Source organism: Aptenodytes patagonicus, chromosome 2 (assembly GCF_965638725.1).
Source record: "Aptenodytes patagonicus chromosome 2, bAptPat1.pri.cur, whole genome shotgun sequence".
NCBI classification, from domain to species: domain Eukaryota; kingdom Metazoa; phylum Chordata; class Aves; order Sphenisciformes; family Spheniscidae; genus Aptenodytes; species Aptenodytes patagonicus.
The window spans coordinates 35,337,476-35,355,417 of record NC_134950.1 but is presented as its reverse complement, the minus strand read 5'-3'; the positions used below and the strand labels follow the sequence as shown (position 1 = coordinate 35,355,417).

The 17,942-nt window shown below is 35.1% G+C and overlaps 1 protein-coding gene across 5 annotated transcripts in view; it reads left to right on the top strand.

Annotated features, from left to right (window-relative positions):
* Positions 1–17,942, top strand: part of CRISPLD1 (cysteine rich secretory protein LCCL domain containing 1) — a 44,140-nt gene that overhangs the window by 16,799 nt on the left and 9,399 nt on the right. For all 5 annotated transcript variants that reach the window (XM_076329526.1, XM_076329531.1, XM_076329527.1 and 2 more), the window contains 11 exons: positions 6,186–6,304; positions 6,434–6,566; positions 8,088–8,203; positions 8,813–8,913; positions 10,041–10,220; positions 10,313–10,373; positions 10,499–10,565; positions 11,211–11,341; positions 14,591–14,634; positions 14,729–14,801; positions 16,958–17,033. In XM_076329526.1, the coding sequence (XP_076185641.1) occupies positions 6,186–6,304; positions 6,434–6,566; positions 8,088–8,203; positions 8,813–8,913; positions 10,041–10,220; positions 10,313–10,373; positions 10,499–10,565; positions 11,211–11,341; positions 14,591–14,634; positions 14,729–14,801; positions 16,958–17,033 (1,101 nt within the window). The remainder of the gene's footprint in view (positions 1–6,185; positions 6,305–6,433; positions 6,567–8,087; positions 8,204–8,812; positions 8,914–10,040; positions 10,221–10,312; positions 10,374–10,498; positions 10,566–11,210; positions 11,342–14,590; positions 14,635–14,728; positions 14,802–16,957; positions 17,034–17,942) is intronic.

Genomic DNA, 17,942 nt, shown 5'->3' with positions numbered 1-17,942 from the left:
AATCTGATATTGCAAATTAATTGAAACCTGGTCATGCCAGAGCATGAATGAGGGAACTAGCAGGTGAAGAATCAGGTGCTGCACACACCTACATTTCAAAAGATCATGGTCACCCTTTTTATGAAATGAAACAACTTCCTGTATTTTTTAAGTAATTGTGTTTGAAGGGTTTATTCATCCTTCATCAAGCAAAAGGATCCTTGCCTATAGTTATGCAGAGATTTCTTTTAAACTTTTTCTGTACCAATTGTTTCAAAGAGTTAAGTTGTTTTAGAAGTGTCCTTAGTTTAAACCTGTAAAATACCAGCTGATGATGATGAATGTTGTGGAAGAACTTTTTGAATTAAGTTTAAAGCATCAGAACTATGTCAGCTCAGTATATATTTCAGTAGCCAGATTTTAATATCACTAATGACATTGTGGTTAAAGCATGAGAAATGCCGGCTTCTGGTAGGATGTAAAATACCTATGATGCTGTGACTCTTCATATTCTTCCATTTTCATTCTGGCTTTTTTGAAAATGCCAAGCACCTTGGCATTTTAAAGATTCACTAATTAGTTCTATATTTGTTTGAAGTTCATGGTGTAACTTGCTCTGAATGGACCTTTCTATGTGTTTTTGGAAACCTTTCCTTACACATTTGCTTTCCTGCCTGTATCTTTTTTCTTCACTGTTTTAAGGAGGAAGGGAACACTAGGAAAACAAGAGCCTTTTGAATTTTATGAAATGAAACATGAAAACATATGTGTATATCTTTCTTTGTATATGGAGATGCTTTCATTGTTTGAAGCCAAAAGCTTGCCATCAGGTAAGTGAAACATGGGAATGCTATTAAGAGCACAAGAATAAAACTCCTATTCCAGTAAGAAGGTAGGTTTTATATACTTATATAGTATATTTTATGTGTTTGTTTCATTTAGCCTGCTATGTGAGCAAACACAGAACAAATATGATAAAATGCATTATATTTAGAGCTAATCTGGCTGGATTGATATGAAAATACTTTAAAATTAACAGTCTTCTAGTCCTTAGAATTAACATGCTCAGTTTTTCTTTGTGTAACTTCAATCAGAATAATTAATTTAGGAAGGAAATTTGGATCTCCTATCTTAACTACTGGAAGAAAAGGACAAAACTGAAGGTGGCATCACTGATCTAAGGCAGCTTCTTCCTGTTCTTGATCCAGTCTCTGAAGCAATGATTAGGCATGTTGGCAAAGCAGTAGAAAACCTTTTGAATTGTTTAAGTTCCAACTATACGTAACTGTAGAAATGACCTTTAAAAATACCTTTAAGCTAATTTACTCTGTGTTAGCTATGGTATGGGATTCCAGTCTGTCAGATTTCTTTTACAAGTTTTTACTTTGTTTTGAGAAGTTCCATACCTGTTCATAATCTTATTAACACCTGTGTAAAATTTTTGCATCACTGGAGTAGTCAGATATAAATTTAAGCTAAAGTCTTCTCAAGAATTGCATCAGAAATTAGGATATCGGTTTCCCCTTTTTTATTAAAAATCATTAGAGTGATCCTGGAGATTGAGAAAAACTTTTTCATTTCTACATTGTGATTTGGAGTTGTGTTGTATTACTTCTGTCTTGGTAGGGGTTGGAGACCCAAGTAACTGTGACTTCTAATCCCTTCTACCTTTTTTTACTGACTTTAGGAGGTTATTGGTGTTTTATCCCCTTTTAATTTTCTTTTGAAAGTGTCTGGCAATCAAGAAGGTGACTTGGATCTGTAGGAAATTCTTTGGAACCTGGGTCATTTCTTCCAGAATAGTTCATAGATTTGATGTAACTTAGGAGAGGTTTTATTTTAATTCTAACTTCCGTTACAGACACTTCAGGAAGCAGTGGCTTTGGTGAGAAAATGAGACTGTTGGATGACGAATACTGCAATTAAAGAGATTGTTTCCTATATGTGATTTAAACTTCACAGATTTTTTACATCTGAATATGTAATGGTTTTGAGATTTACTCCATCACACCCCAAAACAATACTTAAATGAAATTAAAATGAAGAATAAATTAAGCTATAGCTTGGTAATCTACTTGGTGTACCTCCATACTGTGGACTGCAATTTGGCACTGAGATACCTGAATTAGCTTTGAAATAACTGGCTCCATTAACAACAATAATCATGGTATATTTGAACTCAAACATAGTCTTGATGAAGAAGCAGCAATGTTAAGTTGTACCGTAGGTCGATACTTCTTCATGACCTCCTTCTCATCCAAAAAAACCCTGGATCAAACTAAACATTGGCTGGCAGGATAATAGGCAGCGTTTTCTGTCAATAAACTGTGCTAGCTATATCTGCATGATATCCATACAAGGTAGTTTTTGTATATGGCTTTAGAAATAAGGGATTTAGGTGTTAAAGGTTGAGAAACAAATGAGTGAGTCCTGTCTTCTATGGTACATACAGAGAATTTCCTGAATAGGTGACTCCTCTGGAGTGACTTTATTGTGTGGTACATGCATCGGGGAGAAAAGCAAGTCATGTGGCATCATTTGCTGCAGACTCAAAATACAGGTGCAGGTTTTTTGACATCTGATACATTCCAGATATGTCATAACATTTTGAAGTTGGGGGGTTATCTGTTGATTGATCAGCCTACTGTGCGTTTGGGTTAGGCAGTATAATTGGGTGAATTTAATCCTTAAACAACTATTTACTGTTAGATTTCTGATTATTTTTATCATAAAACTTCTTATTTGCTACTTTTAATCAATATTTTAGTGATTAAACTTAAAACAAAATTAATGAGTGTATGAAATGTATGCTGTGAAATTTTATAGCATATTTTTGATAAAAAGATACCTGCCTTTTTATGCTGGTATTTAAATTCTGATTTACGAGACAGTTCCCATGAGACAGTATCACGGACATTTTACAAAGGTACTGAAATATGAATTACTCAAGTTTTAAAAATCATATTCTTTCTCCAGTGTTACAAAGATTGGATTGCTAAAGGTGTTTTTAGAGAACAGTTGATAACTGAATAAATGATGCAAAGATATTTTTATATAAAAATTTACCATGCTAATTAAAACAGTATATCTCATTAGGCTAAATAATTACTTTCTTAATACATTTTAAAGATTTCTTATTTCTTTGACACACTAATAAATGACAATTGTCTAGCTTGTTAATGCTAGTTAGAATACTTCTTAATTTTTGATCAGAGAAAGGAAAATGGAAACATTTCAATTGAAACAAAATTTGGTTTTAATCCTCTAATTTTTTGTTTTCAGTGAAAACTGCCAAAAATTGTGATTAGCTCAGTTCTAACTTCCCTATTCCTTCATTCCCTTCCGTCATGTAAGTCATGAACTGATGACTGTGGAGTTTCTGTCATTAGACCTGTCATTATGATTGACATGGAAGGGCAGTGACCAAGGGAGGCTGATGTTATCACTGTCTTAGAGGACTCCAGAGCAGAATCATAAATGAAACTGCTTCAAGGAAAGTGCACTATGATGAGGCTCACTTCACCATAAACAGTAGTAAATAAAAACCCTGGAAGGCACTAATGGGACAGATTTAAACTCTAACATAAAAAGAAAGAGGATGATGCACCTTAAGCTATCACCTCTTGCCCTTAATTAATTGTGCAGAATCCTCTCTGAGATAATCTTGCACACACAAACCCATTCTTGGGAAGAGTGGAGTTAGCTGTCTAGCTCATATACCAACCTTTTCTGGAGTAAGGAATGACTGTGCAATGAGCAAAAATATCCAAGCACCCCAAGCTGATACTGTCTCCTGTGCTATGCTTCCTGCAACGAGCTTTGCTGCATCCCACCTGCTCAGTCATAAAGATTATTTCTTTGCTGCGGCTAAGGTTGTGGCCTAGAAGCGTGCCTATCTCTGGCTAGGCAAGCAGGGGGGAGTGAAGACAATATTTTATACTTGGATGAAGGCAGAGAAACAGTTAAAAAAGAAGGACCTTTTCTGAAGACAGTATCCAATCTCAACAATACCTTGGAGTGTGGGTGTTCATCTGTCAGGAGGATTAACGATGAATTTAAGTTTTTCATCAAAAGGCTATTCTTGCAGAGTTCTGGATGGCTCTGTCATCTGTAGCTATCATCAGTCTTTAAAAGAAAATTTTGTTAAAGATAACTACTTCACAAGCTTGAGGATTTGGTTCAAGCAGCTACTATTGACTGCCTAGCTCTGAGCTTCCAAAAAAATAACTATTTCAGTTAAAATAGCTGCATAAAATATTTTGAAACTTGTGTGGAGAAAAAAAAACCCACAACAACAGCACAATTCCTTTAACCGTGACTGCTGTTTTCAGAGTTGAAAATGTGGAGGGATGCTTTACAAGAGAATATATTGTGGCATTTGTTTTAAAATGTTACAGTCTCGTGATTCCATTGTAGAATGATGAAGCTACAATTATAAGAAAAAATTATGTATGTGGAAGAAGTGTGTTAATCTTTGTTTTTTACAGTGGGTACAATAGGAAGAAGAACTATTTATGACAGTGTGACAAGGAAAGGGAAGAGGAAAAGATTTATACAAACTATCATGTAAAACTTTCTTATTTAAGATAAGAATATTTTCTTATGAAGATTGAAGGATGTTATGGCTTATGACATTGAAATACAGACCCAGTAGGGTGAATAGAAAATTCCTACTGTTTCCTAAAGTCAGTGGGTTTTGTATCCATATGTGGGTTAAATGCTTTATTCTGTCATTATTATACTGTTAGAGTAATATTGTCAAAATAAATGTTGCATTTTGGGAGTCAAAATGTACCCTGTAAATTTCTTATTTGCTGATAATATTAATAATAACAGAGAAAATGGAATTCAATGCATTAGAGACTTCTGAAGAAGAGAACCAAGAACAGATATTCTAGTATTAAACTGGGTGATATTAAAGTCTTTACATAACTATGGTCTTGCATAACCAAGGACATATTTGTTTTTAATGAGTAATCTGATTAATAAGGTGAAAACTGCATGTCAAAATCAATAGAAAAATAAATTCCAGCACATGGAATTTGTTTGTTATATTTCTGTATTCTTTGGCTGTGTAAAGGAGTTTTTTACCTTTAATCTGTGCCAAAAATTTGTAGACATGATCTCCAGTGTCTGCATGGGAATTTGCATTTGGAAATACTGAATTACTGTTATTTAGATAACACAGTCTCACTCTAAGAAACTTAGTCTGAACTTATGAAGAAATAATTGAGCTCCTATCAAGAAATGTGTTTCCTTCCTGGAAATATTTCAGTTTCCTAACCTGAGCATTGGTATCAGAGAGTCAGATACCTGGAAATTACTTCTGCAACTATCAGGAGATTTAAAAAGTCAAGCAACGGTATGTGGATACTTTGTATAAGAGGGACCACTTTGAGCAAACCCCAGCTTAACGCAGTAAAAACTGTGCATACGCAGTATGGTACAATTTCTTTCAAGAAGAGTAGGTTTTAGTATGCTTTTGAAAGAAAGAAACTTGCATTTGCCTTTCAGCTACAAGCCTATTCTTCCATGTCCCTTAAAGAATAAGGATAAACAATTGTGATAAACAATAATTTGTAATCTTTTACTTTAACTTGTCCTAAGCATGCCTCTTACTCACAGGAATGCCTCCTTTTTTGCCAACCTAGCCATAAAACCAATGAATGACAACCTTACTCTAGTTTTCATATTTTGTGTTTGCACTGTGTATTATTTCAACAAAAGCTGATTGTAGAAAAGGGAGAGAAAAGCACTTTCATTTCAAATAAACTGTTGGTTTAGAGGAAATAAAGCCTTATGTTGAAAGTGTGTTGGATAATACCCTTTTGGCTAAGAAAAGTGCCTATTACTAAAAAGAAATCTCACAAGACAGAAAATGCACTTAAATTAGCTTGGAAAGTTGTACTAAGCCTTTCACTTTCATATTTTTCTTTTATTCACTGCAGCATGGCTGCACATGCTTTTAAAAAGAATGCTGTGCAGGGATTAAAACTTTTTTTTTTCTTTTGGTGAAAACATTTTCTTTTTCTTATGTAATGCAAATAGGGCATACAATTGTCAAGTCTTGCTTTTTTCTTCACTCTTCTGCCCCAGTAACAGAAGCTTTAAAAATGGCCTATCCTCTTTTTTTTTTTTTTTTTTTTTAATAAGAGATATCAACCAAGTATTTCTAAGATGTCCCTTTCTTTTCTTTCAAATTTCAGACGTGGGACACAGAACTGGAGAGATCTGCAGAGTCATGGGCTGAAACCTGTCTATGGGAGCATGGGCCTGCAAGCCTTCTTCCATCAATTGGGCAGAATTTGGGGGCACACTGGGGAAGGTAGTTTAAGATACTGTTTTATACTATATATGGTTTTGTTTTTTTAAATATAACAAAATTTGCTTAAAGGTAGAATGGTAGAAGCTACAACTTTTGAATGATCTAATGGACTGCTACTGGCTTTCATAGGTACAGACCTCCAACATTTCATGTCCAAGCATGGTACGACGAAGTGAGAGATTTCACGTATCCCCATCCTCATGAATGCAACCCATACTGTCCTTACAAATGCTCTGGTCCTGTTTGTACGCATTACACACAGGTATGTAGGTGGGTTTGTTTTTTGTCAGCTATGGAATAGAGCAGTCAAGACCTCCAGTTGGTTTGCTGTATGGCATGTAGAACATACTAATTTTGCAGTGTATACCATAGCACTAAAGCACAAAAGGGGCTTGTTATTAGACTCCCTAGTTACAAGCCTTGGGTATTGGTGACATAGAGTAGTGTTGTCATACAAATCTTTAGATTTCATCCTCATAATTGTCACTTCCTTGACAGGATTAAGGAAAAAGCTCACAAAACTCAGTACTGAGTGTTACTGCTCAGTGCACTTTGTATAATCTAGTCTCTGTGCTGTTATGCTGGTAGTCCTTTCTGTAATATGCTGAAGAAACAGCACATTTTAAAAAAAAAAGGTTTTCTTAGGTGAATTCCTCAGATCAACAAGAGTTTTTAACATGTTGCTTTAACTTCAGCAAGATTTTGAAATTGCATAAGAACTAATTTATTCGTACTTCTGAAATCTGTGTATCTAGCCTGAATTTTTCCAGAGGGGAACCAGTCATGTTTTCAGTGAATGGAAAATAAGTGATCCTCAGATTATACTAAATTCCATGTATAATATTCAATATAATATTAGAAAACTTAAAAAAGATTACTTTTTAAACATTTATTTTGTTTGTTTACTAGCACAATTTACAATTGTATCTAATTTTAAGACAGAATTACCTCAATATTTTTACTCACCATTTTTGTAAAAATACCTATAATTACACTTATCCATTACATGCGAGATCTACAATACATATATTTAGTTCTTGGTGGTACTAATTCTTCACAGTACCTAGCTCTTTCAACTCCTAAATCCTTTTGGAACTACGCAGTTGGCTTATCTTGAATTAATACAAGTTTAGCACCTGTCATATTTTTCTAATTTGAACGTTCCAGCCTTTGTCGTTCAGATTATTTTGAGATCTGCAATGGAAATGGTTTCAACAGATGAATAAAGGAGCACAGCCACCTTAGATTGCAATGACATGAAAGCATATTCATTTAAAATCCATGACTTGAGTCTTTTCGGTGTATGAGTTGTCTTGTGAATACTTTTACCATTTATGTTACCTCCTTTCACTGCTGACAAATATCTATTCTCTCAGCCTAACCAATCTAAACCCCTCTGGGTCCTTAGGTTGTGCTGAGAACTCCAGAGCACAGGAACCTAACTTCTTCTAACTCACGATTATCTATTAGTTGTAATTCCAAGAATCAGTTCTTCAGATCATGTTTTGTAAACATTTTGCTACACTTTCAAATACATGCTTAGACCATTTATATAAAATGAGAGCCATATCTTTTGTGTCAAGGTAAAGCTTTTGTTTCTACTATGGATATAACCAAATGGCCTTTTGACAGTTGTAATTAGGTCACTTCAACTCATTTATAACAGAGGGAATATAACATCACTTTTGTGATTTGGGTTTTATACGTTGAAGTTTGGAGACAGTTTTGATTTTATGTTAATCAGCTTTGGTTTTCACATGCCTTTCTCTTTCCTTTTCCATAGGTTGTTTGGGCTACAAGTAGCAGAATCGGTTGTGCAATTAATTTGTGTCATAACATGAACATCTGGGGACAGATTTGGCCAAAAGCAGTCTATCTTGTATGCAATTATTCTCCTAAGTAAGTAGGCTGACACACAATAATATCTTGAGTGGGCAAGATACTTTATAATAATCCAGGAAATAATCTGAAAGGAAATCAGTCTGGGTTTTCTATTTTTTGTACTATTACAAAGTAGAGCATTGTTCCCAAGGCAGCCTTTGGCTGCACAAATACTCTTGTGATTTTCTAGAGCTTCAGTTTTCTGGCCTGTGTTTTAGCATACAACATCAGAGATCTTTGTTGTAGTGTGGTATTTGTCTGAAAAATAAATGTATCTCCCCATTGTGACTTTAAGGAATGTGTAACATGAAGCCCATGGTTAAGATAAAATTCTATAGAATATTCCATTTAGGAGACCGGAGCCTGTTCTCATGTAATTGAGGAATTTAGTCTTACAGTGCCATGCCAATCTGAAAAGATCTTACAGCAGCTTACGGCAATACTTCATTTTTTTCTTCATGAACTTTTCAGTTACTTCCTGTGCATTTGGTATATCAAAACAATGTTATGGTCTAAGTGTTTGCTGGTTTTCATCATTTATTTGTCCACATATTAAATGCTGTTTAATGTTAAAATGTTCATTTATTAAGGCATGTTTTGCTAATTTTTTTTTTTTTTGGTGTAAAGGGGTAACTGGTGGGGTCATGCTCCTTATAAACCTGGCCGCCCTTGTTCCGCATGTCCCCCTAGTTTTGGAGGAGGTTGCAGAGAAAATCTTTGTTACAGAGGTATGTACTATTTCAATAGTATAAGCGGGCAGAGAAATGTAACCTTCCTTTTGCTTTCTTTCCTCATTATGCTTCAACATAGTGGAATAGAATATGTTATGCATGTGCCCAAAGACCTAGCAGGGGCCTACTTTACTATGATGAATGAGGTCATGTACTTATGATACGTGAGGCCGAGCCTCACCAGAGGCAGTGGAGTGTACTGAACTCCCGCTGATTTAAGTGCTGATTGAGGGCTTTTAGTACACAGAGTTGTAGACTGTCGCTGTGTGCTATTTTAATGCCTTTCTGTAATTATAGTGGAAGTCTATGCAGTTATTTGTTTATAGGGAAACATGTTATCTCAGTGACATAGCCATGTGCATTGCTATAAGAAAAATCAAGAACAAGACTAGAAGACATCAGTAATTAAACAAAATGTCAGCTAGGATGATTATTAACTTCTTACAATTTTCATAATGCTATTCATATTTTATAGTGTTTAAACAGCATATTATGAAGCTGCTATTTCTTTTCGTTTTACTCTGTGTACAAGTAATTTAGCAATATTTGTTAGTAACTTGTGAAAGTTATTCATCTATTCACATGGACCATAAAAGCTGCACCATTGTGCCCAAATACCTTCCTTATGAGTTCTTGCTTAAGTAAGAAATGTAGATTCAGTGATGAGTATTTCAAAATTATTTTCATTATGTATGAATAGAAGGGCCTCGTTTCAGGTGTACGTTTTTATGAAATTGTCTTCTTTAATTACAAGTTATCTATGAACTTGCTAAAACTCTTCCAATGTACAAGAGAAATATCACCTTTGTTCTATTGGTTTTCTGATGGCATAAAGAAGATGCTAAACCAGGAGTGTTAAGAGCACTTTCATACCTCAGTTGTGCTGCCTGTGCTAGAAAAATTCTACCTTTTCTCAGAATCAGAAAGATACTTGAGATGTATTATTAAGCTTGAGGTCTTCATCTTATGAAGCAGTGGAAAATTTTCCTTCCTTTCTTGCTTGTATTCATCCGCCATTTTGTGAGAACAAAGCCATGTTACCAAAACATGGTAAGGGATTTACATTCCACAAACGCTGAATTTTTTTGTCTGAGAGATTTTTTTTCCCTTGTTTTCTGAAACAGAGGATTCAGAAAGGCCTTATTCTCCCCACGAACCAGAAGAGGAAACCAATGAGATTGAACGGCAGCGATCCAAAGCCCAGGACGCAGCGGCGCAAAGCCGGCCAAGAAGTCATTCACCTTCAGGCTCCACAGGCAATGATGACAGTGAGAAAAATGAAGTAATAAGCACACAGCAAATGTGTAAGGAATTTACCTGATTTTCAAGTGGTCAACAAATTTGAATTATATAGTATCAAATTCATTGCAGTGAAATTGCTTTTTGCTTCTTTTAGCTCAGATGGTTTCATGTGAAGTAAGGCTAAGAGATCAGTGCAAAGGAACAACTTGCAATAGGTATGGTAAATTTTACATTTGTCATTCTGAGATTATTATAAAAGGCTATATTTGTATGTGAGCTGGAATATTCTCCCTTTTTGTAATCCCAGGATTTAAGACCAAGTTGTATTTTATTTTATTAGGTATGAATGTCCTGCTGGCTGTTTGGATAGCAAAGCCAAAGTTATTGGAAGTGTACATTATGAAATGGTAAACATTTTAAAATGAGATTTTGTACCAGTAGATTGTTTAATGAAATGTCTTTTCTGTTGGAATACTAGTTAAAATCATATTAAGAATGGATTTTTAAGAAATCAATATTCACCAAAAATAAAAGCCTACACCAAATGTTTAAGATAGCATCAGACGTTCTAAGTTTGCATCTGCTATTCTGCATGTACTGTCCAAATGTACTTCATATTTCTTATACATGCACAGAAATAGAATTTTTGTGTCCACATATTTGGGTGTAAATATGTGAAGGTGTGACTTAAGGAGAAATACAGAAATTTGTGGGTGTACTCATATGAATTGTTTCAGTAAGGCAGGCCTACTTGTGTAAACTTAATGCTAGCTGAAAATATGTAATTTACTCTGTAGAACTGAAAAACAGTATAGGAAATAACAGGTACTGTGAACAAGTATACTGTGAGTATAGTTTGTTTCTGAGTAAGGCAAAGTGGTGCTTTCTTCATTTGAAATAATACCTGCATAGAACACATCAAACTCAATAGATTACCTACCAAGTTTTTAATGACACATTGTAATTAAAACCTGATTTTTTCACAAATAAATTAAAATGTGAAATAGTGGCTTTGTCTGACACGGAACTGCTTTTCCTGCTCTGTTTTTCAGCAATCCAGTATTTGTAAAGCTGCCATACATTATGGCATCCTAGACAATGAAGGTGGTTGGGTTGATGTCACTAGGCAAGGAAGGAAAAATTACTTTATCAAGTCTTACAGAAATGGCATTCAGTCAATTGGGTAAGTTTTCTTAAAATTGAAATGTATGGAAAGTTTTCACCTGTTTCTTTTTATTTCATACAAAAATATATCACAATAATAACATTTTGTTCATAGTTTTTATCATAAAGAATATGAAAATGCTATAAAAGGCATGCGGATATACAGGTATTGTATCCATTCTGAAACTTTAGCCAGTGTCTAATGGTGCACAGAAAAGTGATACAATAATGATGTGAAAGAAGGTGAAATAATTTACAAAATCACATGGGCAGTAAGTTAGTATTTGTAGTTAAATAATCTCAATATTTGGAGTATTCAGTTAATTCGTTTGTAAGTGTATATATTTATTGTAGAAAACTAGTACATACTGGCACTGAACTAGATTGTTTTACATGTTTTGTACAAAGCTAGTAGTATTTCCAGGGTTGGCCCATGGACACAGTAATCTATGACAGCTAACAAGACTATAATCTTTCAAGTTTGTGTTTGGAAGTGACCCTCTTGTACTGTGCATATGAACAATATGAACCAAGAAGAAAATGCACCTCTTCCTATATGTTTGATAGTTTCATCACAGTTCCGCAAGTTACGTATGATATTTTGCGCCAATATTTTGCACAATTTCTGCATTGACCAGTGATGGAATAATATCGCATACTGTGGAAGTGTCATTTGGAGGTGTACTACACTGTTCAGGTGCTTGCCCTAAGACTGGTATGTGAAAACAGGTCCAAGTACTTGTTGACATGCTAAAAGAAAAACCAGAAAAACAGTGCATAAAAGTGGAGAATACTTGGCTGTTTCCATATGTAATTATCCAATGATAGGACATCATCGATATTAGTATGTTTGAATCTAAGATAGTATTTGCAAATTACTCTTCACTACATCTTAATGTGTTCTGCAGAGATGTACATTGCTGTCCTTATTTCTGTCTATAGTTAGTATATGTGTAATAGTAGTATGTGTGTAACAGTTAATGTGTAAGTAATATCAAACTGAAAGAAAACAGAATTTTGCTGAGTGATATATTTACCTCAGGTGTGAACCCGAGGGTAAGGAGATAGGTAATCGTTAGGGGCTGTGCTCTCACTCTGTGATGTGCAAACAAATGCCACATGCTATGACACCTTTCATAATTTCTCTTTTGAACAGATTTACCTAATCCAGGATAGAGAGAAACACTGACCAGGTAGACTAAATTCAGTGGCCTGTAATTTGGGCTACCTGGGTGGCACTTAAGGCATCGATAGCAATGTGTTTCTTTGGGTCATCCGATGATCTAACTTTTTGGTTTAAGTTACCCCCCGTAAAAATGAAGATACAGACAAATAACTCTTTTTTAAATGCTTTGAGACAGAGAGAAATAAATCTTGATTATATCAATACTAACATATTAGGAGCCAGCTTTCTTACAAATTTAGGAGTAGTTAAACTGTAGAAAATCTTCAAACTGGAAAGAATTGATTGCCCATCACTTGAAATCTCTGTGTTTCTATGCCATCTGAGACTAAACTGTGTGAGTGTCCAGTCTACAGAGTGTGTTTAGCACCTGTCCTCTGAGAATCAGAACTCAGAGCGAGGTATTAACAGTTGGTTTTGTTTGCTGTGAGCATGGATAATCGTATCATTGCTGAACAGTAATGGCCATTTTGGTTTTGGTTTTGTGATTCAGATGTTGTAAAAAAAATTTAGATGCCTTATAGATAAAAGACTGTTAAAGGACCAAATCTATACCTTCCTATCTACAAGTATATTTTAGGAAACTCCTGCCGCTATGTGTGCGTGCAGATGACATAATTCTTCATTAATGTCCTATAGTATTTAGGACATCACCTTTTAGAGTGAATTTACAAAATATTGTGATCAGGCATCAGCTTTATAAGTCAGTCTATAAATCAAAGTCTTTGGGATAAATAAAGAAGATTTACCAAAGTTTCAACCTTCAAAAGGCCCATCAATAAGGCTGGGGATACCTTGCAGCTACCTGACTCTCACCAGTGTCTCTAGATGGAGCCTTGCATAAACTACATTTCATCTGTTCAGTGAATAGATGAAATGAGGTGGATCTCACCTCTAGTGCATATTGCAAAACAGAAAGGCAGAAAAGGGAATGTCAGTGCAACACACAGCAAATTTCCTAATCTTCAGCTCCTTTGATTTATAATCAGGATTGCTAATACAGATTTTTTTTCAACTGTTCCATTTTCTTAGTATAGAATACCATTTTTAACAATATCTCAGCAAGTTAATCAACAATAGAATACAGTGAACTATTCCCACATAAGTGTTTGACAATGCCAGGGCAACAGAAGTATGAGCTAACTCCGTGAAAGCAAATTGGAATCCAATAAATGAGCAAATGTGAAATTCGTGGGCCATACAACTAAATAAACCAATGCAAGCAAACAGTTTCTGAATACAAATCGCAGTGCTATGGAGCACACAGGAGTAATTTGCTCCAAAGGTGAATAGGGAATAATTTCCTTTTTTTTTTTTAAATAATAACTAACTTTATGGGTGCCAAAAGCATCATCAGCTTCTTTGTTACAGATGAAAAATGTTAGAATCAGAGGCATATCCAATGACTTAAAAGAGGAGTAACAGAGGAGTAAAATAGGATATAAAGAGAAGTAAAATAGAAGTGTTTATCAATTGTGATGTAAGAACAGAATGTATATACCTGACTTTATATAACAACAGGAAACAGATACATCTGAGTACCATAAGATTACTGAGAAAAACAGACTGTTACGTTATACTGGGTTTATAGTGATACTGGTGATAATTTAACATAGGCACAAGATCCAAAAGTAAAATTTAATGAAATTTTTCAAAAAGGCTGCCAGGAGAAACTCTTTTCAGTGTTGGAGCTGTTTGTAGGAATGAACCTTTGGGGAGAAGTGGATGATCTCTTCTGGTAGATGGATGCTTCTGGGCAATTCTCAGTCACAGATTTTGGTTGCTACATTTTGAGGGACAAATAAATTGCATAATTTGTTCCTAGCACACTTATTCTCTTAGCAAATTAAAATATTGAAAGAATTTAACATGTATTCCTGGTTTTCAAACAGATTCACTGGGAGTATCAACTAAATGTGTCATTGCAATAAATAGATTCACAACTGGGGAGGGGGGGTGCAGTGAGTAAAAATTGATTGGCGACAATGTCTTGAGTTTTTTTCTAGATTCTCTAATAACAATTCTAGCTAGAAGAAATCACTGAGAGATATTATTTATTGACTATTTCTATTATTTCTTTTTCAGAAAATACCAGTCTGCTAACTCCTTCACTGTCTCTAAAGTAACAGGTTAGCATTTATTTCTTATAAACTCAGTACTACTTTGAGTTATGTTTTTTTCTAAATAGCACACATTTATTCATTTCTGTTTTACTTTCTTCAGTTCAAGCTATCACCTGTGAAACAACAGTGGAACAATTGTGCCCATTTCAAAAACCAGCCTCACACTGCCCAAGGTAAAATTCTTTGAGTCTTATTAATTCAAAGTGCTGCCATATTTTCTGTCAGTTACTAATTATCTATAGTTGTCATTGATAAAGGTGACAACAGTAGCTGTAAAAGTGAAGCCAGAAACGATTTACCGGTATTTTAGTCTTTGGTCTAAGGTAGGTAAAGATGATCTACAGGCTTTTACATTAGGAGAATCTCACTTTCTTTTGCCCATAAAGATCTTTCTTTGGTCCTTTGGCAAATCTTAGTGAAATCATTGTTGGTTAGACCAAAGAGTGCGAAGTAAAATGCATTTTTCTTTTTCATTGTCCACTATTAAATCTATGCACCTTGGGCAAAATACACTTTATTTCAGTTTATTTGCCTGTAAAACAGATACAATAAAAGGATACGATACAGATATTTATCACAGAAGTTACCAACTTGTTTGGGAGTTTCGGAGGATAGAGTGAGCAAATATGTTTGCAAAAAAATTGAAATATGTGTTGTTAAGGTAAGGTGTGGTCTGCAGGTCAGTTAACAGCTTTAAATGTATGTGCCATTTCTTTGAAGCCTACATTTTAACTCTTCGAAAGGAGCCTGTGCCACATTATCTTGAGGAAGGAAATCGGTAACAGTTCTTAAAACCATAGATGAGTCAAAGGTAAATACACTGTAGCATGATTTACCACAAGCTAAGCTGGAGATATCCACAGGATTACTTTCATAGCAATCCTACAGCCAATACAGGAAGCAAGTACAAAGCCAGAACTGCTAGGAAAACATCCCTTCATGTAGCACTTGGGTCTGTGGACTTGTTTGGTGTTTGGCTATGACTCCTGGCTTTCTAGCTGGAAGATGTGGAGCAGTAAGCGAAGGAGTGGAATGCAGGAATGGATGGGTACAATCTTATACTTCTATCTTTTTTCTTTTTTTCTTCATTATTAAAAACTAAAACTAGCTTCATTAAGAGAAAAATAGGGTCTGTTTTTAAGAAAATTTAAAAATAAAAATAAGGTTAAAAATGACTGATTAATTCTGATGCATCAACTTAAGGAACTTCACAACAGCAGTGATTCAGTCAAGATTCTCTGCATGCTCTTAATTCTGAAAATGTAGTCTCAGGAGTTACAAGCAATAATCAGCTAAGGCATTGATTGCACAACCTCATTTTTCCCTCTAATGCCCTAATCATAAATCAGCAGGTCTTCAAACGGCCTCTTTGACATCTTGCTCTCTTCAGACAAAAATCTCTTTCCTAGCTGCACCAGCCTGTTTTAATTACCCATCTGATAAGACTGTAGCATGCTGAAGTGGTGTGACATTCCGAATATCAATTAGAGCATGGATAGCATTGAGGAGAAGAATGCTTGCCCAGGGCTGCCCCATGTAGGGTGGCTCCAAAGCCATTAGGGCATGACCCATTTTTTAAATGCAACAGCTCAGAGTAGACATGGAGCTGACTGGCACTTCTTCCTTGTAGCGTATTGCAGTTACCAAACAATGTGCTTGACACCTTCTGTACTGCTGTTAGCTTCCCGCATGGTTTTCCTGTGCGTTTTGGAGCTATAGCAGGCATGAATCACAGAGAGAGTTCTTCTCAAATGTTAACAAAATGCAGTTGAATACAGTCTTTGTTTCAGTAGCTTTCTGATCTCCTGGAATCAGCTAGGAATCTCATTATCTTCCAAAGTTTTTCATTTTAGCCACAGATGCCAAGTGCTCACCCTCATTATAAGTTGCTAAATCATAAATCATCAGCGTCATAGCAGGTCCTCATTCAGATATGCCTCTCCTGTGAAGGTATTCAACTGTACAGTTTGTATAGGATGCTATAGAAACAGATAATAATGTAAGAGTGAACAGTCTCTCTTCTCACTGGCTTTTCTACTGGCCTCACGTATGTCGAACAAGAACACCATCTGCTTATCCAAAGGGAAGACGACCAGACCAGTTGAAGTATGTTTTCAAGCACTTTGTTAAGAACCACAACTTACATCAGCAGTGCTTTCACCCGTATTGTCGAAGCCTCAAAAACTGACAGCCTTTTAGTATCAGTATGGACCCATATGTTTGCATCATCAAATTGATTTATACTCAACAATGCTGATGTTGAATGTGATATAGTAATACTCTGATATCATTCTTCCTAACTGTGTGTGGTTTATTTTTGATATTTCAGGGTGTATTGTCCTCGCAACTGTATGCAGGCAAATCCACACTACGCTCGTGTAATTGGAACACAAATTTATTCTGATGTAAGTATAATTTGCATTGCATTATATAATGAAATATAAAATCCTATGAAAAGCTATAATGTAAAGATAATAAGATATAATATAGATATCCAGTTTTCCTCCATATGCTGTTTTTTTGCACAGTTCTTTTTCAGAGGCTCCCATTTAAATTAGTAGTACTCAGCTGCTGAAGATACAGAAAGTTATTTGAAAACTCAGTGTAGACTTCAGTAGTCTCTGGACCCATATTTTCAATTTTTATCAAAATTCCCACCAATTTGTTCAGTATTGGCAGTGTATACTCATTTAAACCCTCGCTCTTTAGACCCTGATGCAACCATAACTTCTGTCAGATTAAACTAACCAAAAAAAATTATTCTGAAAATAAATGTCCACAGTCTCATTATTTTGGGTATTTCTTATCTGTGTAGATAGCTAAATATTTGCAGCAGGATTTTCATATATTTGTGTAAAGTATCCACATTGTGATATTATTTTAACATACTGATATTGTTTCTTTTTTTGTCGTTCTGTTTCCTAGTCAACTTTTTTTTCCTGTCTTTTCTGCATCATGTTTAGTTCTGAAGTGGGTGGAAATAATGAAAAGAAAATTCTTTTTTATGCCTCTCCTTTGTCATCTCTCTATGGAGGAGCCAGGATGTAGTGGCAGAGAAAGCAGTTCACATTTTTGCCAGTAAACTGTGTGTTTTAACTGTCTTTTAGCTGTGTAAGGAATAGTATGGCAACCAGCTGGGTCAGATGATGATTTTCACTACTTGCCAGCACTTTGAAATGTGTGAAAATAATATGCAAATATTTATTCACTGTTATTTTGAAACTGATGAATGTCCATTAGATTACCTGAGTAACTTGTCCTGAAAACACTCTTGTCCTTGACTAGCGTTACATATGTGAGAAGTACTTCCAATT